The sequence below is a fragment of the Perognathus longimembris genome, chromosome 3 (assembly GCF_023159225.1).
Source record: "Perognathus longimembris pacificus isolate PPM17 chromosome 3, ASM2315922v1, whole genome shotgun sequence".
NCBI classification, from domain to species: domain Eukaryota; kingdom Metazoa; phylum Chordata; class Mammalia; order Rodentia; family Heteromyidae; genus Perognathus; species Perognathus longimembris.
The window spans coordinates 68,165,322-68,190,527 of NC_063163.1; the positions used below are offsets into that span (position 1 = coordinate 68,165,322).

Consider the following 25,206-nt stretch of genomic DNA (forward strand, 5'->3'; position numbering starts at 1 on the left):
GAGTACATGGATCCTCTCATTCCTATCTCCTCCCTTCCCTCCTTCCCTTTCTTCTCTCATTTTTTCCTTTCCAATTCTCCCCTCCCTCCCCCCCCCCCCACTTCAACTCAGGGCCTGGGTGCTGTTCTTGAGCTTTTTCACTCAAGGCTAGCACTCTACCACTTTGAGCCACAGCTCCACTTCCTGTTTTCTGGTGGTTCATTGGAGATAAGGATCTCACAGACTTTTCTGCCCAGGCTGGCTTTGAACCTTGATCTTTAGATCTCAGCCTCCTGAGTAGCTAGGATGACAGGCGTGAGCTATTTATTCTGTTTTGGAGATTGAAAGTCTGGATTTCCCACAGTGCCACCTTGTTCAAATTGCTCTCTTTTTGTGGGTGGTATGTGTTGGAGCTGTTCTCTGGAGCCTGGGGTCTGCTAAGCACCTGCTCCCCCACTGAGACACACCCCAGACGTTTCCTCTCCTACAAACCAGTCACACTGAACTGGAGTTCACCCATCAACATTTTATTCTTTTTTTTTTTTTTTTGGCCAGTCCTGGGGCTTGGACTCAGGGCCTGAGCACTGTCCCTGGCTTCTTTTTGCTCAAGGCTAGCACTCTGCCACTTGAGCCACAGCGTCACTTCTGGCCGTTTTCTGTATATGTGGTGCTGGGGAATTGAACCCAGGGCCTCATGTATATGAGGCAAGCACTCTTGCCACTAGGCCATATTCTCAGCCCTGCGTTTTTTTTTTTTTTTTTTTTTTTGGCCAGTCCTGGGCCTTGGACTCAGGGCCTGAGCACTGTCCCTGGCTTCTTCCCGCTCAAGGCTAGCACTCTGCCACTTGAGCCACAGCGCCGCTTCTGGCCGTTTTCTGTATATGTGGTGCTAGGGAATCGAACCTAGGGCCTCGTGTATCCGAGGCAGGCACTCTTGCCACTAGGCTATATCCCCAGCCCCTCAGCCCTGCGTTTTATTCTATCTTTAAACGCTTGCCTTCTAATTGTGGTCACGCTGACACCTGCCAGGAGTAAGTCTTCCATGGATCGTTTCACAGCCAAGGTTTCAATTCACATCTGGCACTTTCTAGAAATTTTCCTCACTAGGACTTGTCTCCTGTGTCTGCAAAGATTTGACTAAAGCGAGTGATGGGTTTGAGTAAGGAAGGCCAGAGAAGTATTTATCTAAGTCCTGAAATAAACATGACTAAGGAATCAGATTGTCTTCACCATTTTTTGGTGGTACTGGAGCAGATGTTAGGTGGGTGGCCTACCCTGTGAGCCCCACCCCAGCCTAAGCCCCGCCTCTGCACTTAATATTTGTCCCTGGGGCATGAACTCAGGGCCTGGGCCCTGTCCCTGAGCTTTTTTGCTTAAGGCTGGTACTTCACCACTTGAGCCACAACTCCATTTCTGGCCTTTAGGTGGTTACTTGGAAGGAGGAGTCTTGGGGACTTTCCTCCCTGGGCTGGCTTTGGATCATGATCCTTGTACTTCAGCCTCCTGAGTAGTGTGGATTACAGGTGGGAACCACTAGTAACTGGCTGCCATGTACCTTTTTAACCTATCAACATGTCTAAAAGTACAGTGTCGTTTTTTGTTGTTGTTTGTCTGCCAGTCCTGGGGCTTGAATTCAGGGCCTGTGTGCTGTGAGATCAGGTTAGCACTTTGCCACTTGAGCAACACCTCTACTTTTGGCTTTTTTTTTGTGATTTATTGGATGTAAGAGTCTCTTGGCTGGGTGCTGGTGGCTCATGCCTATACTCCTAGCTTCTTAGGAGGCTGAGATCTGAAGATCATGGTTCAAAGCCAGTCTGGGCAAGAAAGCCCATGAGACTGTAATCTCCAGTAAACTCAGAAAAAGCCAGATTGGTGCTGTGGCTCACGTGCTGGCTTTGAGTTCAAGCCCCAAGACTCAGACACACATGGACTTCTCTGCCAGTTCTGTGCTCTTGCCAGTGACTTGCCTTGGTGGCCGGTGACAGCAGCAGAGGCGGCAGCCTCTAGTGTGTGAGGTTCATGTGTGTGTGCTTGGGTGCAAGGTGCCTTTGCACCTCAGCAAGGAGGCTCTAACAGCACCCAGACCTTGGTTATCAGGCTCCACTTCTCTTTTCTCCCTGCATTAGCAGCTCAATAATAAGGAAAACAAAAAATAGGCAACAAAGCCAGGTCTAGGGTGACTCATGCCTGTGGTTGTAGCTACTCAGAAGACTGTGATCTGAGGATCATGGTTCAAAGCCAGAGCCCAGGCAGGTAGTCCATGAGATTCTTATTAACCAACAAATGAAGCTGAATGGGGAGCTGTGGCTATAGTTCTAGAGCACAGGCTCTAATTCAACCCTAGAACTGTCACCAATTTTTTTAAATTTAAAAAAGCAACAAAGACCCTGAAAAGTCTTAATTGCACTTGATGAGGCAACCCCAGGAGTCACCTTGCACCCCAGGCAGGTATCTGCAGCTCTGCTTGAAAAAGGAGCTGCACGATCTACTCATATAGCCAGAAAGGGAGGGGCGTGGCTAGTCTGTCTGCACCAATCATGGCAGCCCTTCATGCAAATGAGGGTGGGTTGCCACCAATCACAGCACAGTCCTCCGCATACAAATGAAGGACTGCGGTTTGTACCCATCAGGGTCTCCTGGTGGGCCCTCTCCTTCCATCTGATCTCGATGGAAGAGGCGGTGGGCACTTCTAGGTTCCATTGGGATGGTGGAAAGTCCAAACTAAGCTAGCTGTTCGGGTTCTACATGGCACCCCAAAAAGGGATCGGGGGACTTGAAGGGCAGTGGTGATTGCAGAAGGGGTAAGCCTGGGATGCCAGAGGGCATCAGAAAGTTCAGGAAGTGTTTGGAGAGGGATGGAGACGCGCGCCCCTAGCAGCGGCAGGTGGCGCCCTCTGGTGTCCACAGCAGGAGTCACAGTCTAGGGTTTCAAGTGGTGTGGGTGGCATGGCCACTGCCTGCCTTTGCCTGCAGTCTCTGTGGCTGCAGGGAGACAAGCAAACTGGGCTAAAGTAGGGAAGAGCTAGTAACTGTCAGCTAGGGCGCTAAACTGGGCATAGTGGCCATGCCAGTAATTAGGAGGCAGAGGTAAGGGGGGGGGGGTGCATGAGTTCCAGGCCAGCCTGGGTTACTGAAGAATTTCATGGACAGCTTGTGCCTCAGGGGAAAATCCTATCTCAAATAAAGCATATAGCTGGGAATCCATTTGCATCGATTACCTGACAGATTGTGCGGTGCACTGGACATCCCTCGCTCGCCCAGGGCAGCCGGGAATTCATGCATGGTCTCTGTGGCCACACACCAGCTGGGTCCCACGCTCCCTTAGATGGTTCATCGTCCTACTCCTGAATGTATTGTCTCAACCTGTGGGTCAGGCACTCAGCTGGAGCAGTTGAGTGGGGTCAGGAATCAGTACAGGGACAGGGGTCAGCACTGAGGGTATGTGCACAGTCATAGGTCAAACCAGAGTCAGGGTTCAGTCAGGGATCCAGGCTCAGTCTAGGGTGTGGCTGTTTAGGATCTGGGCTCTCTGTGCTGGTTCGACTCAGTGATCTTTGTGGGCTGGGGTTGAAACTCAATCGTTCACACCCCAGCTGCTGGCCCTCCCTCCCCCAGCTTCCCCCCCTTTCTGTTGGGTCACCTCCAGTCACTAAGCTTCCCACAAACTGCACAGTAAACAAGGGGGGGATGGCAGTGCCAGGAACTTGGGGTGCTCTGTCTTCCCCTGGTCTCCTCCAGTCTTCCCTCACCCTGGACTCCCTGGGGTGCTACTTCCGGGGGAGGGAGGGTACCTGACCCTAGAAATGGCCCCTCAGACACCTGGGGCCAGGGTCACTGCTCCCTCAGACCCATAGTTAAGTTGAGTCACCTTAAACCTATGTACACAGAATGGGGGGGTGCACCCACAGTTCTTTTGTCTCTGGTGTCTCAGAGCAAGGGTTGTGGCCACTTCCACTCCTTGTAGGGGGAGCAGGGGCTGGAGGCCAACAGTTCCCAGCATGCACCTTGTCTCCCTGGGCCTCAGTTTCCCCTCTGAGCGGAACAAGTCAGCCCTGGAAGAGGGGGGAACATAAAAGCGGGTGAGTGTATGTGTGTGCTGACACATGCAAGGGTGTGCTTGGGGGGGGCACTGGGGAGGGCGGCTTCTTGGGGGGGGTCAGCGGGTGACAGGTGGCTTTCATTTCCCATCTGTGCCTGGCAGCTCCGCCCCTCCTCCCTGCTTTCCAGGAGGACAGCAGCGGGGCAGAGATGGGGAGGGTGCACGAGGTGCTTCCCCAGCGCCTCAACCGTTGGTGGGGTGGCCCCTCCCCGTCACAGCTTCATCCCCACCCCAGGGCACCTTGAATAACAGGAAATTTCAAACAACAGGAAACCTAGACCCAATGCGGTGGCTCCACCCTGACTCAGGGCTCAGTCTGTCCCCAGGGGAGGCCATGAACACCACGGGGTCACCGTCCCCGGTGGCCCCCGAGTCCTGCTACTGGCTCGCGTCCGGGGGACACAGCCGGCTGATCATCCTGCATTACAACCACTCGGGCCGGCTGGCCGGCCGCGGGGGGCCGGAGGACGGCAGCCTGGGCGCGCTACGGGGCTTGTCGGTGGCGGCGGGCTGCCTGGTGGTGCTGGAAAATGCGCTGGTCCTGGCGGCCATCGGCACCCACATGCGCTCCCGGCGCTGGGTGTACTACTGCCTGGTCAACATCACCCTCAGCGACCTGCTCACCGGCCTGGCCTACCTGGCCAATGTGCTGCTGTCCGGCCCTCGCACCTTCCAGCTGGCGCCTGCGCACTGGTTCCTGCGCGAGGGCCTGCTGTTCATGGCCTTGGCCGCTTCCACCTTCAGCCTCCTCTTCACGGCGGGTGAGCGCTTCGCCACCATGGTCCGGGTGGCCGAGAGTGTGGCCACCAAAACCAGCAGGGTCTACGGCTTCATCGGGCTGTGCTGGCTGCTGGCCGGGCTGCTGGGGCTGCTGCCGCTGCTGGGCTGGAACTGCGTGTGCGCCTTCGCGCGCTGCTCCACCCTCCTGCCCCTCTACTCCAAGGACTACATCCTCTTCTGCGTGCTGCTCTTCGCCCTTATCCTGGTCGCCATCCTGGGCCTCTATGGGGCCATCTTCCGGGTGGTCAGGGCCAACGGGCAGAAGGCCCCGCGCCCTCCGGCCAGGCGCAAGGCCCGCCGGCTCCTGAAGACCGTCCTCATGATCCTGGTGGCTTTCGTCGTGTGCTGGGGACCCCTCTTTGGCCTGCTGTTGGCGGACATCTTCGGCTCCAATGTCTGGGCACAGGAGTACCTGCGGGGCATGGACTGGATCCTGGCGCTGGCCGTCCTCAACTCGGCCATCAACCCCCTCATCTACTCGTTCCGCAGCCGGGAGGTGTGCCGCGCCGTGCTGGCCTTCCTGTGCTGCGGGTGTCTCCGCCTGGGCCTGAGGGGGCCCGGGGACTGCCTGGCTCGGGCCACTGAGGCGCAGTCCGGAGCCTCCACCACCGACAGCTCGCTGCGGCCCAGAGACAGCTTCCGGGGTTCGCGCTCGCACAGCTTCAGGATGCGGGAGCCCCTGTCGAGTGTCTCCAGCGTGCGGAGCATCTGAGGGCGCGCGCAGCCCGGGGTGCGGCAGACGGGCGTGGGCCGCGGGGCGCGCGCAGCCACGCGACCCTGGGGATGCAGGGAGAGGCGTGCCCGGCTGGGAGCTCCGGGCGGGCCGGGAGTCGGGGTCCTCCGCGTAGCCCTCGGGGTTGCCGACGCCACCCCCCATAACCGGGACTGCGGCCTAGCGGTAAGGGGAGCTGGTGTGACCCTGATGCTGGGGGCCCCTGGGGGCCCCTGGGCCGCGCTCTGGGCCTGGCTGGGGTTCCAGGCCGCGGCGTTTCCCCCAAACCCCGGGCGAGTGCAGGTTCAAAGTCGCCTCCCGCGGGCTGATTGGCGCGCGTGTGTGCGTGCGCGCGGGCGCGGGCGGTGAGCGGCCGGCTTGCGCGCGCGCGTGGGGAGGCGCGCGGCCGTGGCGTGACCCAGCCCTGCGCGTGGGCGTGGGGCGCGGTCAAGAGCGGGGGCGCGCGCATCCCCCTTCCCCTCCGCACGCATGCGCGAGCGCGCGTCGGTGTCGCAAGGACGCCGGACCCGAGCTGGGCGGCGGGCGGTCGCTCACTTCCTCTCCGGAGACACCCGGAGCCCCCGCCTTCCCGCCCCGGCGGGCGCCCGCCTCGAAGACCTGGATTTGAAGCTTTGGGGGTTCAGACCGGGAAGTCCGAGGGAGACTCCCCACGGTGGGAACAGGATTGGCCCCAGTAATAGTATTTAGTTTGCATTCGTTTACATTCGGTGGCGCCTGGGGATGGTGGCCCAGGCGTCCCACTCCCCATCTCCACCCCGGTCCGGGCAGATCTGAGGGGTGGGGCTGGGACTCGGGGTCGCCACTCAGGCCCCCAACAGCGCCGCTCCGAGCTGCTCTAGCTCCGCTGCCCCGCGGTGGGAGGCGCGCGCCCAGGAGCCCACGGCCCATGTCTCACTCGCCACCTGTGGTCCTGTAAACTCATTAAACTTAGTGAAATGTGAAGAGTGCCGTCTCTCAGTGTCTTGCTCTCCTAGGAACACCTTTGGTTCTGGCTCAGTCTGGAAGTCTTAGGTCAAGGTGGGCACAGCTGGGACCTTACCCTCATCTGGTTTTCTGGTGGTGACTCCATTTTTCCAGCTCTTGGCCTTTGGAAGCTCATCCATCTATGCATCTCTTTCTTTGCATTTTTTTTTTTCCTTTCAGTCATGGGGCTTGAACTTATGGCCTGGGCACTGTCCCTGAGCTTTTTCACCCAAGGCTAATGCTCTACAACTTTGAGCCACCGCTCCACTTGCCGTTTTTCTGGTGGTTCATTGAAGATAAAAGTTTCATGGACTGGGCTGGGGATATGGCGGTAGTGGCAAGAGTGCTCGCCTCGTATACATGAAGCCCTGCGTTCGACTCCTCAGCACCACATATGTAGAAAACGGCCAGAAGTGGCACTGTGGCTCAAGTGGCAGAGTGCTAACCTTGAGCAAAAAGAAGCCAGGGACAGTGCTCAGGCCCTAAGTCCACGCCTCAGGACTGGCAACAAAAACAAAACAAAGCAAAAGTTTCATGGACTTTTCTACCTTGTCTGGTTTTGAACCCAGATCCTCAGACCTCAGCCTCCTAGGTAGAGTCACCAGTGCCCAGCTTTGTGTCTATCTTCCTACCCTGCCCCTCACTGTGTCAGGGCCTCGTGCTCACTTGGCTGGCTGGCTTGGCACTCTACTACTTGGATCACAACTGCTTTTCTTGCTTGTTAATTGGAGATGGAGACTTTCAAACTTTTCTACCTGAGGTTGGCTTTTAGCCACAAATCCTCCAGATCTCAGCCTCCTGAGTAGTTAGGATGACAGGTGTGAGCCACTTAGTACTTAGTGCATGTCCAAACCCCTCTGTAAATAACAATATCTGCCAATGAACGAAGGCTCACTTTTTTTTCTTTTTGCCAGTCCTGGAGCTTGGACTCAGAGCCTGAGCACTGTCCCTGGCTTCTTTTTGCTCAAGGCTAGCACTCTATCTCTTGAGCTGCAGGGCCACTTCCGGCTTTTTTTTTTCTGTTTATGTGGTGCTGAGGAATGGAACCCAGGGCTTTATGTATGTGAGGCAAGCCACTCTTGCCACTAGGCCATATTCCCAGCCCTGAAGGCTCACTCTTATCAATACGCCATTCTAACAAACCCATCTGCAGGGACCCTAGTTTTCAAATGACACCCTGCTCTGAGTTGCTCTGAGTTCCTGGGGGTCATGAATTGAACATACAGATTGGGGGGAGTGGGTGCAATTTAATCCATAATACACAGGCCACTTTTCAAGTACTTGTGGGCTACTTTCTCCTGTCAATCACAGGAGAAAGGTTTTTGTTGTTGTTGTTGTTGTTGTTGTTGTTGTTGTTGTTGTTGATAATGGGGTTTGAACTCCTGTCTGGGCACTGTCCCTGAGCTCTTTTGCTCAAGGCTAGCTCTCTACCACTTTGAGCCACAGCACCACTTCTGGTTTTCTGATGGTTACTTGGAGATAAGAGTCTCCTAAGATGAGTCTTTCCTTCCCTGCTGGGGCTGGCTTTGAACTGGCATCCTCAGAGCACAGCCTCCTGAGTATCTAGGGTTACAGGTGTGAGCAGCTAGCACCCAGCTAGGAAAAAGTTTCAAGCCTTCTCCATGGCTCAATAAGTGAGGGCAGGTTCCTCTTCCCCTCCCTGTCCCCTACTTTCCTGATTCATGTCCTGTGTGTAGCCGTAGGCACAGCAAGAGTTTGGAGCCAGTAGAGTCTGGGCCTCTGAGTAGAGTCTGAGTCCTCTGCCCTTGTGTCTCTGGGTCAGCGTGAGCTGGCCTTGTTCCTGTGCTTTCTGCAAGTGCTCCTTCCACTGACCCTTCCTCTTTGTTTTGTCACCCCCACCAGAACAGCCTGCTTGTCATGTGTCTTCCCCATTTCTCTCTCATCAGCCCATCCTCTGAGTGCCATATTGGCACCTCCAGCGAGCTCCATGGGATTTCTTCTCCTTCCTTGGTGACCTTGGGGCTCCCACAGTCACCTCTGTGGCCTCCATCCCAGCTCCAGGCACCCCTGTTCTCATGTACCTTTTCTCCCCTAGACTTCATGCTTTGTTGGGATCATGACTGTATCACTGGAACCTGGCACAGAGCCTGGTACCCAGTAGGCATCTGGTTGTCAGAACTCTGAATGATTGGGGGCAGACAGCCTTTTTTACTTTTTGGGCCAGTCCTGCAGCTTGAACTCAGGGCCTGGATGCTGTCACTGAGCTTTTTGGCTCAAGGCTAGCGCTCTCCTATTGGAGCCACAAGCTATTATTCTGGCCTTTTTTTTTTTTCTGCTGGTTAATAGCAAATAAAAATCTCACAGACTTTCTTGCCTAGGCTGGCTTTGAACTGTGATCCTCAGATCTCAGCCTCCTGAGTAGCTAGGATGACTGGTGTGAGCCACCTGTCCTAGGCTGCAAGCCTCCTTTTGTTCTGCCTCTTCCATCCTACCTCTCCTCGTAGGTATGTTCCCAAGAAATGTGACATGGCTGAGTATGGGAATCAATGCAGATGCCTCATTCTGTGCCTGTAACCCACTAGTACCCCAGCTCTGCCATGCGGCACAGCCTCATTTTCTTCTTCTGGAAGGGAGAATTGGGATAGCACTGCATACTGCTGAGGTTTGACAATGTGACCTTTGCACCACCCTGTGTATGTTGTCAAGTGACAATGAAAAAGCCGAGGTTCCACTTAGGTCCAGACATTGTTCCATGCACTGTATTAAACCCAGAAAGAAGTGCAGGAGGCAGTTACACAATTAGCTCCCCTAGACAAGAGGAGAATTGGAGGACCAGAGAGGTTAGTGCACTTTCATAAGGTCATGTTGCCAGGATTCAAACTCCATCCATCCAACCATCCACCCCTGCATCTAATTCCCCATCCATCCACCATCCATCCATCTGCCCATCCATCCACACATCAATCCATCCACCCACCCATCCATCCACTCACCTAACCATCCATCCACACATCAATCCATCCATCCATCTACCCATCCACCCACTCACCCATGCATGCATCTATCACCCACCCATCCCTCCACACATCAATCCATCCACCCACCTGCCCATCTATCCATGCATCCACCCACCCACCCACCCATCCATCCATCCACTGTGTTGGGCTCTTTTCTGGCAGAAGACTCATAGCCATAAGCAGCACGTTCTCCAGAAGTCACATGCTGGGAGGATGAGACGTTGCAATGCTTTCACGAAGAAATGTCAAGATCAATTCCAGCTACTCAGGAGTTGGGGATGGGGAGATGGAGATTGGGTTATCAGACTGATGATCTGATCTTGAACTTTGGGGTTCAAGCCATCCTCTGTATCACCCTCCAAGTAGCTGAGACTACAGGCATGCACCACTTCCTCTGTCCCCAGTGTTTCTAGTGTTTAACAGTTGAGGAAAGCCAAGCTGGGACAGAAAATGACTTGTTCCTGGGAGTGCAGCTGAGAAGGGAAGAAGCTAGACCTTGTAAGCCCTGTGCTGATCTTAGTGAGCACAATTCAAACACAGTGGCGCCTAAAGGTGTCACTCAGCTGAGGACCTGGGTCTTCTGTACCATTTGTTTCCAACCTCTAAGGTCCCCATATAACGGGTGTGAGTTGTGATGTAACGTTCACTCACATTTTTGGTGCCGTGGCCCTGAGACGCTGAGTTCTTACACAAATATGAGATACACCAAAATTAAATTTGAACTTCCCTCTAAGCAATTACATTTCAATGGACACATTTTAGTGTAACTATGTCTAAAATATGAATAAATATAAACAAGTACACCACCAAACACTATGGAAACCCCAGATTGCAGACCACAAATCTAACCAATGCAACCAACATCAGGATAGGCAACCTTCGATCTTGAGTTTTTTATTCATTCACCCCCAAATTGTGTAGCCTACACAGTGTCAGGACTTGTGCTCACCGGTTTAGGAACAAGTCAATGTGCAGACCAGCCAATGACCTAGGACTTCATGGACTTTAATGTCTGTCTTCCTTAAGAATTTTCATTTTCTCCGCAACTACAGGACTACAGTTACCACAATCCATTGCAACGTGTACAATGGGACTACAACGCCCAGAAGAACTAGCGCGCGAGCAGGGCACTTCCTCTTTCCGTTATTTCCTACTTCCTTCCAGGTCGCTAGGTCACGTCCTGCTTCTGTTTCTTGCCCCTCCCCCACCACGCCAAAGACAAAACTTCAGGAAATTCTTCTTAAAAATAGTCATTTTCAAGTGTTTCTATTTTCCGACTTGGGAGTTACATGAAACTGCCCATCACTTCCTTTGCGGAGTCTATGAATATGCCTACAACTCCCAGGAGACGCCGCGTGCGCGCTCGGAGGACTACAACTCCCAAGAGGCAATGCGAGCCGTAGAGTTGTCCGCGGCGATGCCCGCAGGACCCTGGGCCGGTACGGGGCTGTCTGGCGCGGCGCCCGAAGGACCCCGTTGGCTACCCATGCCGAGGTGAGTCCGCGGTAGTCCTCGCCACCGTTCCGTCCTCGTCTCGTCGTCGTCGTCGTCGTCGTCGCCGCCGCCGCCGCCCCGTGCGGCACCGCCGCCGGCCAGGATGTTGGAAGAAGCGGGCGAGGTGCTGGAGAACATGCTGAAGGCGTCGTGCCTCCCGCTGGGCTTCATCGTCTTCCTGCCCGCGGTGCTGCTGCTCGTGGCGCCGCCTCTGCCGGCCGCCGACGCCGCGCACGAGTTTACGGTGTACCGCATGCAGCAGTACGACCTGCAGGGCCAGCCCTACGGTGCGTGCGTGCGCCCCGCGTGTCCCCGTCCCCGCCCCCGCCGGGACCCCCGGGCCCCCGCCGGACACGGACGTCCCCCGGGGCTGGGTCATCGCGCGGCCTCTGCCCTGGCCCAGCCCTCTTCGGGGCTACACTGGGCCCCGGGACCCACCACGCCAGCCCGTCTCCTCAAATCCACCCGCCGGAGTCCCCCTGGCCCTCGCCTGGCCGGCAGCTGCGCCCAAGCCTGGCCTCCAGGCCCCTTTTGCTTCCCTCCTTTGGCTCCGCCTCCTCAACCCCCGACCCCCACCTGCTCCCCTTCCAGATCCCAGGGACCCCACCCCCTCCAGCGTGACCCCTGGATCCTTAGGGCCTTTGGCCACCTGTTATCGGAAGCCTCATGGGGCCTGACCCTGATTGTGTCTGGTATTCTGGAACCTTCTGGGTGTCTGCTTGCCCCCTGCTCCCAGCTGAGAGCAAGGCCTGACCTCCAGGTGAAGGGTGCCTTGCGCTCAGGCTGGTCCCATTCTGAGTGACTGCCCTGGTGGTACTGTGAGGCCCAGCTGAGCCCCCTTAGGTCCCCAGGGCTCCGCCACGCCCTTTCAGGGTGCCCGAGTCTATGGAGGTGGCTCCTCTTTTGCTCAGAAGTTTGCGTGGTTTCTACTTAGAGCCCTGGTTGTCATGTCTGGGGGATGTTGTGGCTGTCATGACTGAGGGTCTCCCAGTGTGCAGTGTGCGCACAAAACGAGTCACTGTTCTGCACCCAGCAGAGCCTGGGTTGCCTCCAGGGAGTGACCCCACATAGTTGGCACTGGGGGAGGGGGTCAGGTGAGGCTTGAGTGATGGAGGAGACCCTGCTGTCACTGGACTGCGGAGTCTCTTGTATCTTTCATGTCTCACCTGAGCCATACTGGCTGAGACACAGCCTGTGGCCTCTGGACACCCCTGAGCCTCAGCTAAGGGCCCAACCAGCCCTCACCTCCACCCAGCTTGACTCCCATCTGCCCTCTCCATCACCCTCCTCACCCTGTGTTTATTGCTCCTGTTCAGAAGTCCTCAGGAGACTGAGAGGAGGATGGAAGCTGGGCAGAGGGGCACTGGAGGCAGCTGCCCAGCCCTGCCCTTCCTGCCAACCCAGGAAGGCAAAGGTCCCCTCCTGCCCCCTCATGCTCCACATCCTGTGCTGGGGTGGGGCATGGCCTCTGCCATCCTGGGTTTCTGTGCATAAGTCATTCCCCAGATCCTCCAACCCTGGGGCTCCCCAACCTGGAGCAGCACCCCAGCTGCAACCCATGGTGCTTTCTAGCTCCTTACCCAACTTCCTCTGGCTGCTGTGGAGAAACCAGGCCATCTGTGCCTGTAGGAAGGGGTGACCCACCAAGGTCACCAGCTAGGTGCTGCCCCCTGCTTGGCCTCACTCGCCCCTGTGAAGTGGGGAAATGTCTCTTGGGAACAGCCCAACTTCACAAGGCTCCTCAGTCAGATGTGGGCTCACTGCACTCCGGCCCCCCATCTGCAATTGTAAATCAAGTTTTATTAGCACATTATGGGCTGTGCCTGTGGCCACCTTTACACTGACAACTGCACATGTGGCCCTCCAGTCCTTGGTAGAGAAAGCTTACACAGACCTCCATATAGGTCTGGGCCTGCTGTGTGGGCTGCCAGTATCTGTCAGCTGTGCTGTGGGAGATGATGTCCACACTGGCTCTGGGTGTCTGTCCCGCCCTGAGGCCCTCACAGGTATGGGAGGTATGGCCAGTTTCCAGCAGAGGCCAGTGCCCCCAGGGTGTCCTGGGGAGGGGACCCTCTCTTGGCTCACACTGTCTGTGGTCCCCCCTTTCTGCGGGTGCCCTGCCCTCATGGGCAACTGAGTCACAATGACCAGAGGGACCTTGGATGGACAGGTGGTGGAGGACCCTTCCTTGGCAGGCCCCAGGTTTTGGGGACAGGTGGGTTAGGGAGGGCTGTCGAGCAGCCCCGAGGACATCTTCAAAGTCTTTGCTGCCCTCCTCTCCAAGAGAGGGCAGCCCTTGGGGGCTTTGGAGGGGAGCAGAGGAGCCTTGATCTCCCAGCTGGCTCTGACCTCTTCCCATTGGGGGGGCACAGGTGTCCCTTCTGAGTCCTGGGTCCCCACCGCTGGGAGCTCCAGTGCCTGCTTCTGCCAGCCAGACCCTCCCTGTGCTCTGTCTCCCAGCCTGTTCCTGGAGAGCTCCTGGCCCAGAGCCCCAAGCTCTGTGTGGGTAGCCCCAAGCCTCCTAGCTCATGGTCACCTCCCGCAGCCCCTGTCTCCCTGGTCTCCTGGGCAGAGCCAGCTAGAGAGCACCCTCATTCCCGAGCCACATCTGCGTCCTGCCTGCTCACCTGGCTCTGCTTGGCCCGTGCAGCATTTGGACCTCCCAGACCCACCCCCGTCTTTGGCTACTTTGCCAGGATAGTGAACATTTCTTTTTGTGTATGTGCTGGGCCTGGGCTTGAACTCAGGATGTGAGCACTGTCCCTGAGCTTTTGTGCTCAAGTCTAGCATTCTACTACTTGAGCCACAGGTCCAGTCTGGCTTTTTGGTTTTTAATTAGAGATAAGAGCCTCACAGACGTTCCTGCCCAGACTGGCTTTGAACCTTGATCCTCAGATTTCAGCCTTCTGAGTAATTATGATTACAGGTGTGAGCTACCAGCATCCAGCTGAGAACAAGCTTTTCTTTGTCCCCTGCATGACACCAGGGCTGTGACATCCGGCCCCGTCCAGGGGTCCTATGGGCATTCTGTGCCACCCTGGGCTTTCAGAGCTGCTAAGCCGCCCTCCACTGGCCCCCTGTACATGGGATGTACCAATGGGTATGCCCCCATCCTGCGTGGGTGTAGCTCTGTGTACTGAGTCTCCTCCAAGCGAGAGGCCCCCACTCGGGGACACAGGAACTTGGGGAGAGTGGCTGGGGGGGGCACAGGTTACACCCCACCACAGTCCTGGAGGCTGCGTGCCCAGCTGTGTGTTGTTTCGGCAGTGTCCAGGGCTGCCGTATTGTCCCAGATGGGCATACCTTTCCAGTTCTGGGGTTGACACTGGGTGTGATGCCCTCCGCATCCCTTCCCCAATGGGTGCTCTTTAGAGTCCCCACAGGACCCATGGGCATGGCAGTCAGCGTGGGCAGGGCTGGGCAAAGCTGCCCCGGGATCAGGGGGTGGCGCAGCTTGTGCCCGGGGTGGGTAGGCTGCCCCTGGTGACGCCCTGCCCATGTCGTGCAGGCACACGGAACGCGGTGCTCAACACCGAGGCGCGCACGGTGGACGCGGACGTGCTGAGCCGCCGCTGCGTGCTCATGCGGCTGCTGGACTTCTCCTACGAGCAGTACCAGAAGGCGCTGCGGCAGTCAGCGGGCGCCGTGGTCATCATCCTGCCCCGTGCCATGGCCGCTGTGCCGCAGGACGTCGTCCGGGTGAGCCTCGCCCCCCTGCGCCGCACCATGTGGCCTCTGGGTGCCCTGGGGGGGGACCCCTGTCAGCACTGGGGGGCACCCAAGATGTCCCTGAGAATGACCTGGCACCGTGAGCCTGGGTGTTCCTGCTGTCCATGCTCGGGGCCTGCTGGGGCCCTGTGGGGGTTCCTGCCCCTCCCCTGACTGCGGTCTCCCCCACAGCAATTCATGGAGATCGAGCCTGAGATGCTGGCCATGGAGACCATCGTTCCCGTGTACTTCGCTGTGGAGGATGAGGCCCTGCTGTCCATCTACGAGCAAACACAGGCCGCCTCCGCCTCACAGGGCTCTGCCTCTGCTGCGGAAGGTGTGTGTGTGCGGGGGGGGGGGGGGGGGCTCCGCTTCCATGTGGGTGGCCGAGAGCGTGGCAGCCCAGGGTTCCCGTGGCTGGCATGCAGGCACTGCTCAGGGGCTTGGTGGGGTCTGGAGAAGGCCATCTCGCTCCCCATGCCTAAGTTGGGGGAGCTGCCATCAGGAGGGAGTCAGCTAGCAGTCAGAGGGGCAGCTGGGGGAGGGGGGGTGTAGAGCTGGCCTTGCCAGTGCCAGGCCTGCCTCACCTCCAGCACCACAGAAAGAACCAGGAGGAAGGGGAGGCAGCAAATCCCTGGGGATGCCGGCACTGCAGGCGTGCCGCTGGCACGCTGGCTGCACCCGGCGGACGCTGCCTCTGGGTGCCTGGTAAAGTTTTATCAGTATACAGGCCACTACTTGCTTTGCTGTTGCTCAGGGCAACCATCCACCCAGACAGCCCAAAGTGCTCACTGACCATCCAGCCCTGGACACGTGTTCCCACCCCGGTCCCCACGCGAATGCAGACCACGCATGACCGCCTCAGAACTCCCAGGGGGAGAAAGAGGGGCCAAGCTGCCCTGAGTGGAATATTACACAGCTATTAAAATGTGATCCCAGCTACTCAGGAGGCTGAGATGTGAGTGGGGATCATAGGAGAAAGGAAAGTCCATGAGAATCTTGTATCCACTTAGCCAGTAAAAAGGTAGAAGTGGAGCTTTGGCTGAAGCAGTAGAGCACTAGCCTTGAGCATAAAAAGCTCAGGGACAGGGCCTAAGTTCTGAGGTTAAGCCCCAGGACCTAACACACACACACACACACACACACACACACACACACACGACCTAACACACACACACACACGACCTAACACACACACACACACCACCCAAAAACTGGAAGTGTTCCAGTGGTAGAGTGTCAGCCTTGAGTAAAAAAAAGTACAAGTCCAAGGCTCAGGAATTCAAGCCCCACTACACATGCACACGCTCTGATGAGGTAGTAGCATTTTTGTGGCAAAGGGATATGCTTGTTTCACAGCAGTTTGTGGGGAAGGGCAGGATATGAAACCGAACACACTGGTCATAACCCAGAAACTAGTGTTTTGAAGTACGCCAAGACTCACAAGGGGTTGCAAAAACATGACAGGGAGTTCTGAGAGCCTGCCTCTCCGAGCTCACTCTGTGGTGACGTGGCTCTGGTTTTGAGGCACTGGGGGTAAACCCAGGGCGTGCACAGGCCAGGCAGGGGCCCTCCCCATCAGCTGGTGGATTGATCAAGTGTGGCTCAAGCTCCGCAGCACAGAGGTGTTGAGTGTGGCTGCGCTGGATGCAAGGGGGGCCGTCCAGTACCCCGGAGAAAGGAGTCCAGGGTGGCCCCTAAATGCAAGCCTTCTGTCCCACTCTAGCTCAGGCACACGGGTTCCTGAGTTTGGGGTGCGGGGTTGCCATGGCCAACCTTGGCCTTGGGTGGCTGAGGGGTGGCGGCTGGGCTCAGGTGACCGCCCTTCCCATCCTCAGTGCTGCTGCACACGGCCACTGCCAACGGCTTCCAGATGGTCACCAGCGGGGTGCAAAGCAAGGCCGTCAGCGACTGGCTTATCACCAGTGTGGAGGTAAGGGTGCGATTCTGCCCTGCCCAGCCAGGCCTCCCCACGCTGCCACCCGGAGTCCGGCCAGGAACACCGGCTGGGCCTCTGTCCACCCGCCTCCTGGGCTCCCTGGCCTCTGCCAGTCCCCTACCTAGTTCCATTCTGTCACCACACCCCTTGGCCTTTGTGGCCCTCCCAGGAACCACTGTTTAGGCCCCTGCTGTATGCTGAGGCGTGACAGCAAGGCTTAGCTCTCCCTTGCCATGACCAGCCCCCACGGGGAAGGCTGCCATGGGGGCTCTGCCAGCCAAGGGCTTGGGCTGGGTGGGACACCCAGTCTGGGGCCCATGGCCCAGCAGAGTGGCCAGGCCAAGGGCAGAGGCGCTGCCATGACAGGTGGACAGGGCTCGCAGAGGGTCATGTTTTGCCCAGCTCCCTGTGTCTAGACCCAGCTAAGGGACCCCAGGTTTGGAAGGCCTTTTATCAGTGCATCCGCCCTGCCACAGGTTTCTAGAAGCTTCTGTGTTGCTCACTGGGAGTGTGGCAGTGGGCTGCTGGGTCTGGTGTCCCTGTTCTCCTGACCCTCCTGTCACTGGGTTGGCTGTGTTCTGGGAGGAGGCTGGGCCCATGGGGTCAGGAGGCCCCTGGTCTGCCCTCCCCCATAGACTCGGTGTGTGGCTGGGGCCAGCCCTGGCTTGGGGCTGCAGGGAGAGCCGGGTCGTGGGCTGTGTATCTGTGCCATTAGGTTGTTGCAAGTCCTGGGCTGATCAGGCCTGTGTCACTTGCCATGCACAGGCGTGGGTTGGTGCCCTGCAGGGCCTCTGACGTGTTGACACATAGCCACAGCCATCATCCATGTCATCCACGGTAGCTCTCCTGAGTACTTTGCACGGATCCATGTGTTCCTCCAAGCTAGAAGTCCAGATGGGCTTGCCTTTTCTCCGTAGGGAGGCTGTTCTCCTGCCCATTCCCTTCCCTGGGGATACGGTTCCTCCCCATGCAGGCCGGGGGTGTGGCAGACACAGGGAGCCCCCCATGACTCAGCCTGACTCCCGCAGGGGCGGCTGACCGGGCTGGGTGGAGAGGACCTCCCCACCATCGTCATTGTGGCTCACTACGACGCCTTCGGTGTGGCCCCTGTAAGTACAGCTCCCTCTGGGCCTGGAAGAAGTGGAGTGGGGTGGGGGGCTCCCAGGGCTACTGTGCAGTCCATGGTGGGGCCGGTGCACTCCGGGGAAAGGCCAAGTCCTGTGCTGAGGATGCCCCCCTGGCCGGGTGGAGTAGCCCAAGCCCCCTTCCTTTGGCCCAACACGCCTTTGTACTGTTTGGCCATGACTGTACCTGTGCCATGTTTTTAAAAAAATTTTTTGGTCAGTCATGGGGATTGAAATCGGGGCCTAGGCACTGTCCCTGAGCTCTTTTTGCTCAAGGCTAGCGCTCTACCAATGTGAACCCCAGCTCCACTTCCAGTTTCCTGGTAGTTCATTGGAGATAAGAGTATTGTAGACTTTGCTACCCAGGCTGGCTTTGAACCTGGATCCTCAGATCTCAGTCTCCTGAGTAGCTAGGATTACAGGTATGAGCCACCAGTGCCTGGCTGGGCCATCTTTAGAGTAACACAACTCACTGTTTAAGGTGTGTCATTAGGTATTCCTCCCTCCCTCTCTTCTTTTTCTCAATACTGAGGTTTGAACTCAGGGTCTTGGGCTCACTAGGCAAGTGCTCTACCACTGAGCCACACCTCCAGTCCTGCTTTGCACTGGTTATTTTTGAGCCTGAGCATGTGCCTGGACCAAGATGTACCTACTTGGTTTATTTGATATGGTGTAGATTGAGATGGGAGTCTTGTGATGAACTCTTTGTCTGAGCTAATTTTGAATTGTGATCCTCCTGATCTCTGCCTCCTGAATAGCTGGGATTACAGGCATGAGCCACTGACACTCACCTCTTCTGTCCCTGTGAGCCACTTCTTGCACTCTTGGTGGTATTATTTAGGACACGGAAGTGGATTGGGCAGGTGCTGAGGCTGCACCCCCACATGACTGAGGTCTTGAGTACTGGGGCTCGGCCTCCAGATGTGAGGTGCAGTCCGCTGGGCATGCGCAGCTGTGGGAGGGAGCCAGTCCTGCCCTGCCCTGCCCTGCACTGCAGGAGGACTGGAGGGGGGTTGGTGGGGCGTGGGGGTGACACCCAGTATCCCCTTGGTCTGTCTCCCTGCAGTGGCTGTCCCTCGGTGCGGACTCGAACGGCAGTGGCATCTCAGTGCTGCTGGAACTGGCCCGCCTCTTCTCCCGCCTCTACACCTACAAGCGTACACACGCAGCGTGAGTGCCCGCCAGGCCGGGCGGGTCGGGGCTGTGGGGGCCTGGGCCTGGGCCCCAGGAGGCTGGCAGTGTGTGTGAGGCGTGTGCATAGACTAAAAGAGCAGGAACAGAACTGGCTACAGGTTGATCAAACCAGGCTCACCCTGTGCACAGTAGACATGGACCGGATGGTTCTTTGGGTGCATCAGGGCTGCTGTCCCTGGTGTGTACTGTGGAGCCATGCCTCCATCTGTGTGTATGTGTGTTTACATGTGTGTACATGCATGTGCAGAGGTCCTGCTTCCAGCCAAGCAGCTTTCCAGGTTCCCAGAGGTTGTGGATGTCACCCCTGCAGTGAGCTGGCGGGCAGGGCTGATGAGAGTGAGGGTGCAGAGCCAGGTCTTGGCATCTGTACTGTTGCTGCGGCTTCACCAGGGCCATGAGAGTGAGCTGTGGCCCTGGTAGGTGGACAGGCACCAAAGACAGGTTCCCAAGCCCCCCTCACCTCACCGAGAGCCCCCACCCAGTCTGCTCCACATACCCACCTCTCTGGGGTGCAGAGCTCTGAAGCTTTGCCATCTGGGTACACAGGTAGCAGTCAGGACTGGCGTGGAGTGGGTGGGGGCCGGGGTGCCATTTCACTGGCTCAGGACACCCCGGGAAAACTACTCATCCCGGGAACTCATCATGTTTCTGAGTTTGTGTGTTGTGCCCCCACCCCCAGGTACAACCTGCTGTTCTTCGCCTCTGGAGGGGGCAAGTTTAACTACCAGGGCACCAAGCGCTGGCTGGAGGACAACCTGGACCACACAGGTGAGTGCAGTGGGCTGGGGCCTGGGCCCCCCCGCCTTCCCGCCACCCCCCTGAGCCCCTGCTGCTCCTCAGATTCCAGCCTGCTGCAGGACAACGTAGCCTTCGTCCTGTGCCTGGACACAGTGGGCCGCGGTAGCCAGCTGCACCTGCATGTGTCCAAGCCGCCACGCGAGGGGACCCTGCAGCACGCCTTCCTGCGGGAGCTTGAGACGGTGGGTGTCTGAGCCGCCCATGGCTCCTCCCCAACCCTGCACGGGCCTCCCTGCACTGCAACCTCCTGGCCAGCGGGTCCTGAGCACAGATGCCAGGGCCTCAGACCGGTCCCCCTCCCTTGCACCCTTCCTCCCCCCCAGCAGGTCCTGAGCACAGATGCCAGGGCCTCAGACTGGTCCCCCTCCTCCGCATCCCCCTCCCCCGCCAGCAGGTCCTGAGCACAGAGACTCCAGGGCCTCAGACCTGTCCCCCTCCCCTGCCACTCCCGCAGGTGGCTGCACACCAGTTCCCCGAGGTGCGCTTCTCCATGGTGCACAAGAAGATAAACCTGGCCGACGACGTGCTGGCCTGGGAGCATGAGCGCTTCGCCATCCGCCGCCTGCCGGCCTTCACCCTGTCCCACCTGGACAGCCACCGCGATGGGCAGCGCAGCAGCATCATGGACGTGCGGTGAGCAGAGCCTTGGGGCCCCTCAGCCCTCACCTGGCACAGAGCACGGATAGCTCCTCAGCATGGCAGCAGCACTGCATGGGCTGTGCTTTTCTGCACTGGGGTTTGGGGGTTTTATTGGTTTATTTTTATTTATTTTGTGTGTGTGTGTGGCCATTCCTGGGGCTTGAACTTGGGGCCTGAGCGTTGTCCCTGAGCTTTTTTGCTGGAGGCTAATGGTGCTCTACCACTTGAACCACAGTTCAACTTCCAGGTTTTTGGGCTAATTAAATGGAGATAAGAGTCCCATGAACTTTGTTGCCAAGGCTGACTTCCAACCCTGACCCTCATATCTCAGCCTCCTGAGGAGCTAGAATGACAGCCATGAACCACTGGCACCCATCTGGATTTGTATTTTTTATGGTACTTGATATTCATCCCAGGGTCTGGTGCCTGCTAGGCAGGGTGTCCCACCAAGAAGCTCACTTCTTGCCAGGTGCATGCCTGGACCTACCTATTTTAGGCTTCCTGACAAGCTAGGACAAAGGTGCATGCCACCTCATAATAGCTTCACTTCCTTGAGATGTACTCTTGCAATATCTTACCTGGACTGGCATTGAACCATGATCCTCCTGATTTCTGCCGAGTGAGTCGCTGGATTTATAGGTGTGAGCCTCTTGAAGTAGAGTTTTAAGTCAGTAAGCATTGGAGGAAATCGCAGCCAGCCCTTGAACTCTGTCCCCAGCTGGGCTCCCTGCCCTGCCAAGCTTGGTATTGTGGAGCTTAGGTGGTCCTTGCCTGCTCTTCACCCTATTCTCTGGCTTGGAGCAGAGGCCCATGGTAGTGTAGGTGTTCTGTGTGTCCCAGACACTGGAGTATGGGGCCAGAGCCCCATGACCCTGCTTGTGACAGGTCCTCACAGCCATCCTCCCTTGGTAGCTTGAACTGGCTTCCCCGAGCTTCCCAGGTGCCCTCTGACATTCTTGGAGTCTAGGCTTTTGGAGCTTGGCCTTCACCCCCGAGTCACCCACACCATTTTCCAGGTCATTAGCAATGTTGGGAGGTGGATAGCCCCAGCTCTGTCCCAGACCCCCAGCACCCCTCATCCGGAGAGCCCCTGCTTGTGGGATGTGCAGCCCCAGGCCTTCAGCAGCCTGGTGACTTTGCTTAGATCCCCTCTAGGGCTGAGTGGTAGGTTCAGGTGAGGTGGGGTCCTTCCTACCTCTGCCATCATCCCAATCTTTTTTTTTTTGCCAGTCCTGGGCTTTTTCTATATATGTGGTGTTGAGGAATCGAACCCAGGGCTTCATGTATGTGGAAGCAAGCACTCTACCACTAGACCATATTCCCAGCCCCACCCCAGTCTTTTGCCTCCAGTGCCCATGGCTTCGGTGTCTCTTTGTTTGGGCACTCCCCCCTCCCCCCAGCATGATCTCATTTCAGCATCCATGTAAAGGCTGTCTCCAGATGAAGCCCTGGCTACACAGTCTGGGTGGATGTCATTTGGATTTGGGGGTCCGCCCTCCACCCCTGTGCGGAGGTCATAACGGCCCGAGGTCGCCTGTCCTGTCCTGGGAGGGGCACCCGTATGGCTGTGCGCTGGCCTCGCCGCGGTGAGCAGGCGATAGCAGGGGTTCCATGTCCCCCTCCCCACAGATCCCGCGTGGACTCCAAGACACTGACCCGCAACACGAGGATCATCGCGGAGGCCCTGACTCGGGTCATCTACAACCTCACAGAGAAGGTGAGGCCCCGCCCACTGCACCGAGCGAGCAGATAGGCCCGCCCCATGCCTGCCCCTGCGGGCCACACCCACTCATATAGGCCCCTCTGTTGGCCGTGCCCCCTCCCTCACTCTGCTGACCACTTCCTGCTGGTCACACCTGCCCTGACAGGCCCCACCATACCTGCCACGCCCCCTGACAGGCCCCACCCACTGACCACACCCACCTCCCAGCCCTGGCAGGCCCCACCCACCATGCCATGCTGGGCCGTCTATGCCCCTTCAGACCTGCCTGCTCTCTCCGCAGGGGACACCCCCAGACATGCCCGTGTTTACTGAGCAGATGGTAAGGACCCGGGAGAGGCGGCGGTCCGGTGGGGGTGGAATAGAGGTGGGCCATCACCGTGACCCCACCCACCCCGTGCCACAGCAGGTGCAGCAAGAGCAGCTAGACTCAGTGATGGACTGGCTGACCAACCAGCCCCGCGCCGCGCAGCTGCTGGACAAGGATGGCCCATTCCTCAGCACGCTGGAGCACTTCCTGGGCCGCTACCTGAAGGATGTGCGGCAGTACCATGTGAAGGCGGACAAGCGGTGGGCCTCCCACAGGAGATGAGGGGTGGGCGGGGCAGTCAGAGGACTTGGGAACTGCGGAGAGCTGGGCATCTGCTTATCCAGCCCCTCCCCCACTGCTCCCCTCTGGGCCTCAGGAGGCCTCTCCCCAGGTGCAGGGCCTGGGACAGGGCTGGCCTGGGATGCTGAGGGACCCTTTCTTCCTAGGGACCCTGAGTTTGTCTTCTATGACCAGCTGAAGCAGGTGATGAACGCATACAGGTGAGTGCTATACCCATGAGAGCTGTGGGGAATGCTGCCCACTGGTCCTCTCGGGCTGGCTCTGACCCCATCCCCGAACCCCGCACTCCAGGGTGAAGCCTGCCATCTTCGACCTGCTGCTGGCTGTGTGCATCGGCGCCTACCTGGGCATGGCCTACACGGCGGTCCAGGTGAGGGGGCGATGGGGCGTGGTCGAGGCCTGCAAGCTCTGCTGCCAGGTGCAGCGCCCCCTGGCCTCACCCCACCGCCCCTGGGTCCGTGTGTCCCTGCAGCATTTCCACCTGCTCTACAAGACGGTGCAGAGGATCCTGCTCAAGGCCAAGGCGCAGTGAGCGCTGCCCTGCGGCCCTGCCCAGCATGGAAGAACGCCAAAGGGCTTTTCCACGCCGTGCTCGTGGACTTAGGGTGGCTGCCTCTTTCCCTTCCCTTGGATTTTCTCGGAGGAAAGCCTGGTGGGGGCCCAGGGCCAGGCAGCCCGCATGAGTCCTGTGCAGTAGCCAGCCCCCAGCCCTGCCTGGCCCGCCCCGTGACTGGACTGGTATTTATCTCCTCTTCCTCACGCCCATGGGGTGGGGCTGGAGTTACCATCTCCATGCAGGCACCGGCCTGTCTCCTCCTGAACTCCGTGTCTGACAAGGGCAGGCTGGGGTCTCCTGAGCCAAATGTCCCCACCCCCACATACTGTCCTCCTCCACCCGCACCCACTTCCCCAGGCTGTCCCCAGTGCTTGTGAGTCTGCGTCTGCCTGCCTGTCCCCACACAACCTCAGCTTTTCCCCGTCCCCCAGGCTTCCCGGATGTCTGTCCCCTGCACCTGGTGTGGGGCACAAGCAGCCTGGGGCCCCTACCCAGGCGATCGGGCCGAGCCAGCCCCTCTGTGCCCCAGGAGCGATGGCCAGGCAGGTCGGGGGCAGCTGACACACTAAGACGGGCTCAGCCCTCTTCTGTGACCCGCAGCAGCACCTGCTTGGGTAATCCTTCTTTGAGGAGGAATGTGGAGGGGTTGGGGGCTCGAGCGCCAAAATTGACCTCAGGGAGACCACGGCCTACTGATTCGTTAGCAATATAATCAGTGCAGTGTTCACAGGAGGCTGAGTGAGCCCACCTGCCCAGGCCCTGCGCCCCAGGGCGGCTCCGACCCCACAGGGCTCGGGGCCCAGCACTGAGTCTGCACAGACACAGCCCTGGCTGCCCCTGGGTATCCTGAGTCTGAGGACGAAGGGGTTCATCCCCCCCAGGCCTCCCGCTGCTCAAGACTGTTTACTGAGGGTCCAGGTGGCCTGGCCACCTCCAGGTACTGTCCCTGCCGCTGGCAAGGAGCGAGGCTAGCGCCTGCTGCCCCGTGCAAGGTTGGGGTGCCATGCCAGCTGCGAGCTGCCTCCCCTTGTCCCTGGCAGGTGGGGATGGGTGCCCACCCGGGCTTGGCTGGTGGGGGCACAGTTGCCCTTCAGAAAATAAAGCCATATTGAAAGACCTGCCCTTGCCCTTCCTGTCAGGAAGCTGAGGCCTCGGTTGCACCCACTTTTCATGCATTTGGGATCCTGGAGTGGGGGACCCTGGGAAGTGAGAGTGTGGAAGGGCCAGCTGAGTCATGGGGGCTGCCTGGCCCTTCCTGCCTGTCCTGCCCCTGACCCAGGCTCCCCTGAGCCAAGCCACCTGTCTTGCTCTACCTCCTCTGCCCCGTGTGCAGGCTTTCAGGGTAGCCACAGCCTGAAGATCCTCCACTGCTGGGGGACCCCTGGCCAGGACCTTGCTGGTCAGCTCCCTGCAGCCCATCTGCAGCGATGGGGGTGGGGTCTGAGGCTATCCATGTCTTAAGCATCACAGAAGTGAAAGGACTAGGGGAGGGGGGGAGGGCTCAGCAGTAGAGCCTGAGACCCAGATTTCAAACTCCACTAGAAAAAGACCCTGCACACCCTCCCACACGGCCCCTCGCCAGCCCCTCTGCGCAGTCTCCCCCGCGGGCTGAGGCCCTGGGTGTGGACCAGCTGTCGTGGCATGGTGGTCAGAAGCCCCTCGGGCCCCCGGTGGCCAGTGGTGTCTGTGACTCCATTTCACTCAACGGCCTAGCTGCTTTGTGCTGGGCTCCTGCTGGATGCAGTTGTGCTTGACACTGACCCAGCCACCAAAGGGAGCTCCAGGTACTGCAGCGCAGGGTGATCAGCCACCAAGTGGGTGAGGACATGGTGAGCTCGGACCTGTGCTGTGGATGGCTTTGACGGGCCTGTGGAAGCTCTGGGTGGAATGGG

At 58.3% G+C, this 25,206-nt stretch overlaps 2 protein-coding genes across 2 annotated transcripts; both read left to right on the top strand.

Moving 5' to 3' along the window:
• Window positions 1-4,369: 4,369 nt before the first annotated feature.
• S1pr4 (sphingosine-1-phosphate receptor 4) lies at window positions 4,370-5,917 on the top strand. The gene has a single exon (XM_048342052.1). It carries the CDS (start codon window positions 4,413-4,415, stop codon window positions 5,568-5,570), a length of 1,158 nt encoding a protein of 385 aa, XP_048198009.1. The 5' UTR covers window positions 4,370-4,412; the 3' UTR covers window positions 5,571-5,917.
• Window positions 5,918-10,982: 5,065 nt separating this feature from the next.
• Window positions 10,983-24,448, top strand: Ncln (nicalin). Its single transcript, XM_048342014.1, has 15 exons — window positions 10,983-11,313; window positions 14,535-14,725; window positions 14,927-15,071; window positions 16,573-16,667; window positions 17,702-17,782; window positions 18,864-18,967; window positions 19,671-19,759; window positions 19,832-19,971; window positions 20,244-20,422; window positions 22,058-22,145; window positions 22,432-22,470; window positions 22,555-22,718; window positions 22,905-22,958; window positions 23,050-23,128; window positions 23,231-24,448. Exons 1-15 carry the CDS (start codon window positions 11,130-11,132, stop codon window positions 23,288-23,290), a joined length of 1,692 nt encoding a protein of 563 aa, XP_048197971.1. The 5' UTR covers window positions 10,983-11,129; the 3' UTR covers window positions 23,291-24,448.
• The last annotated feature ends 758 nt before the right edge of the window (window positions 24,449-25,206 follow it).

What these genes read in the sequence shown, in the direction of transcription:
- S1pr4 (XM_048342052.1), top strand. Translation starts at nt 4,413, where the DNA reads ATGAACACCACGGGGTCACCGTCCCCGGTGGCCCCCGAGTCCTGCTAC.
- Ncln (XM_048342014.1), top strand. Translation starts at nt 11,130, where the DNA reads ATGTTGGAAGAAGCGGGCGAGGTGCTGGAGAACATGCTGAAGGCGTCG. An exon ending in CCTGCAGGGCCAGCCCTACG is followed by an intron (nt 11,314 to 14,534) that starts GTGCGTGCGTGC and finishes CATGTCGTGCAG; the next exon opens with GCACACGGAACGCGGTGCTC. An exon ending in AGCAGCATCATGGACGTGCG is followed by an intron (nt 20,423 to 22,057) that starts GTGAGCAGAGCC and finishes CCCTCCCCACAG; the next exon opens with ATCCCGCGTGGACTCCAAGA.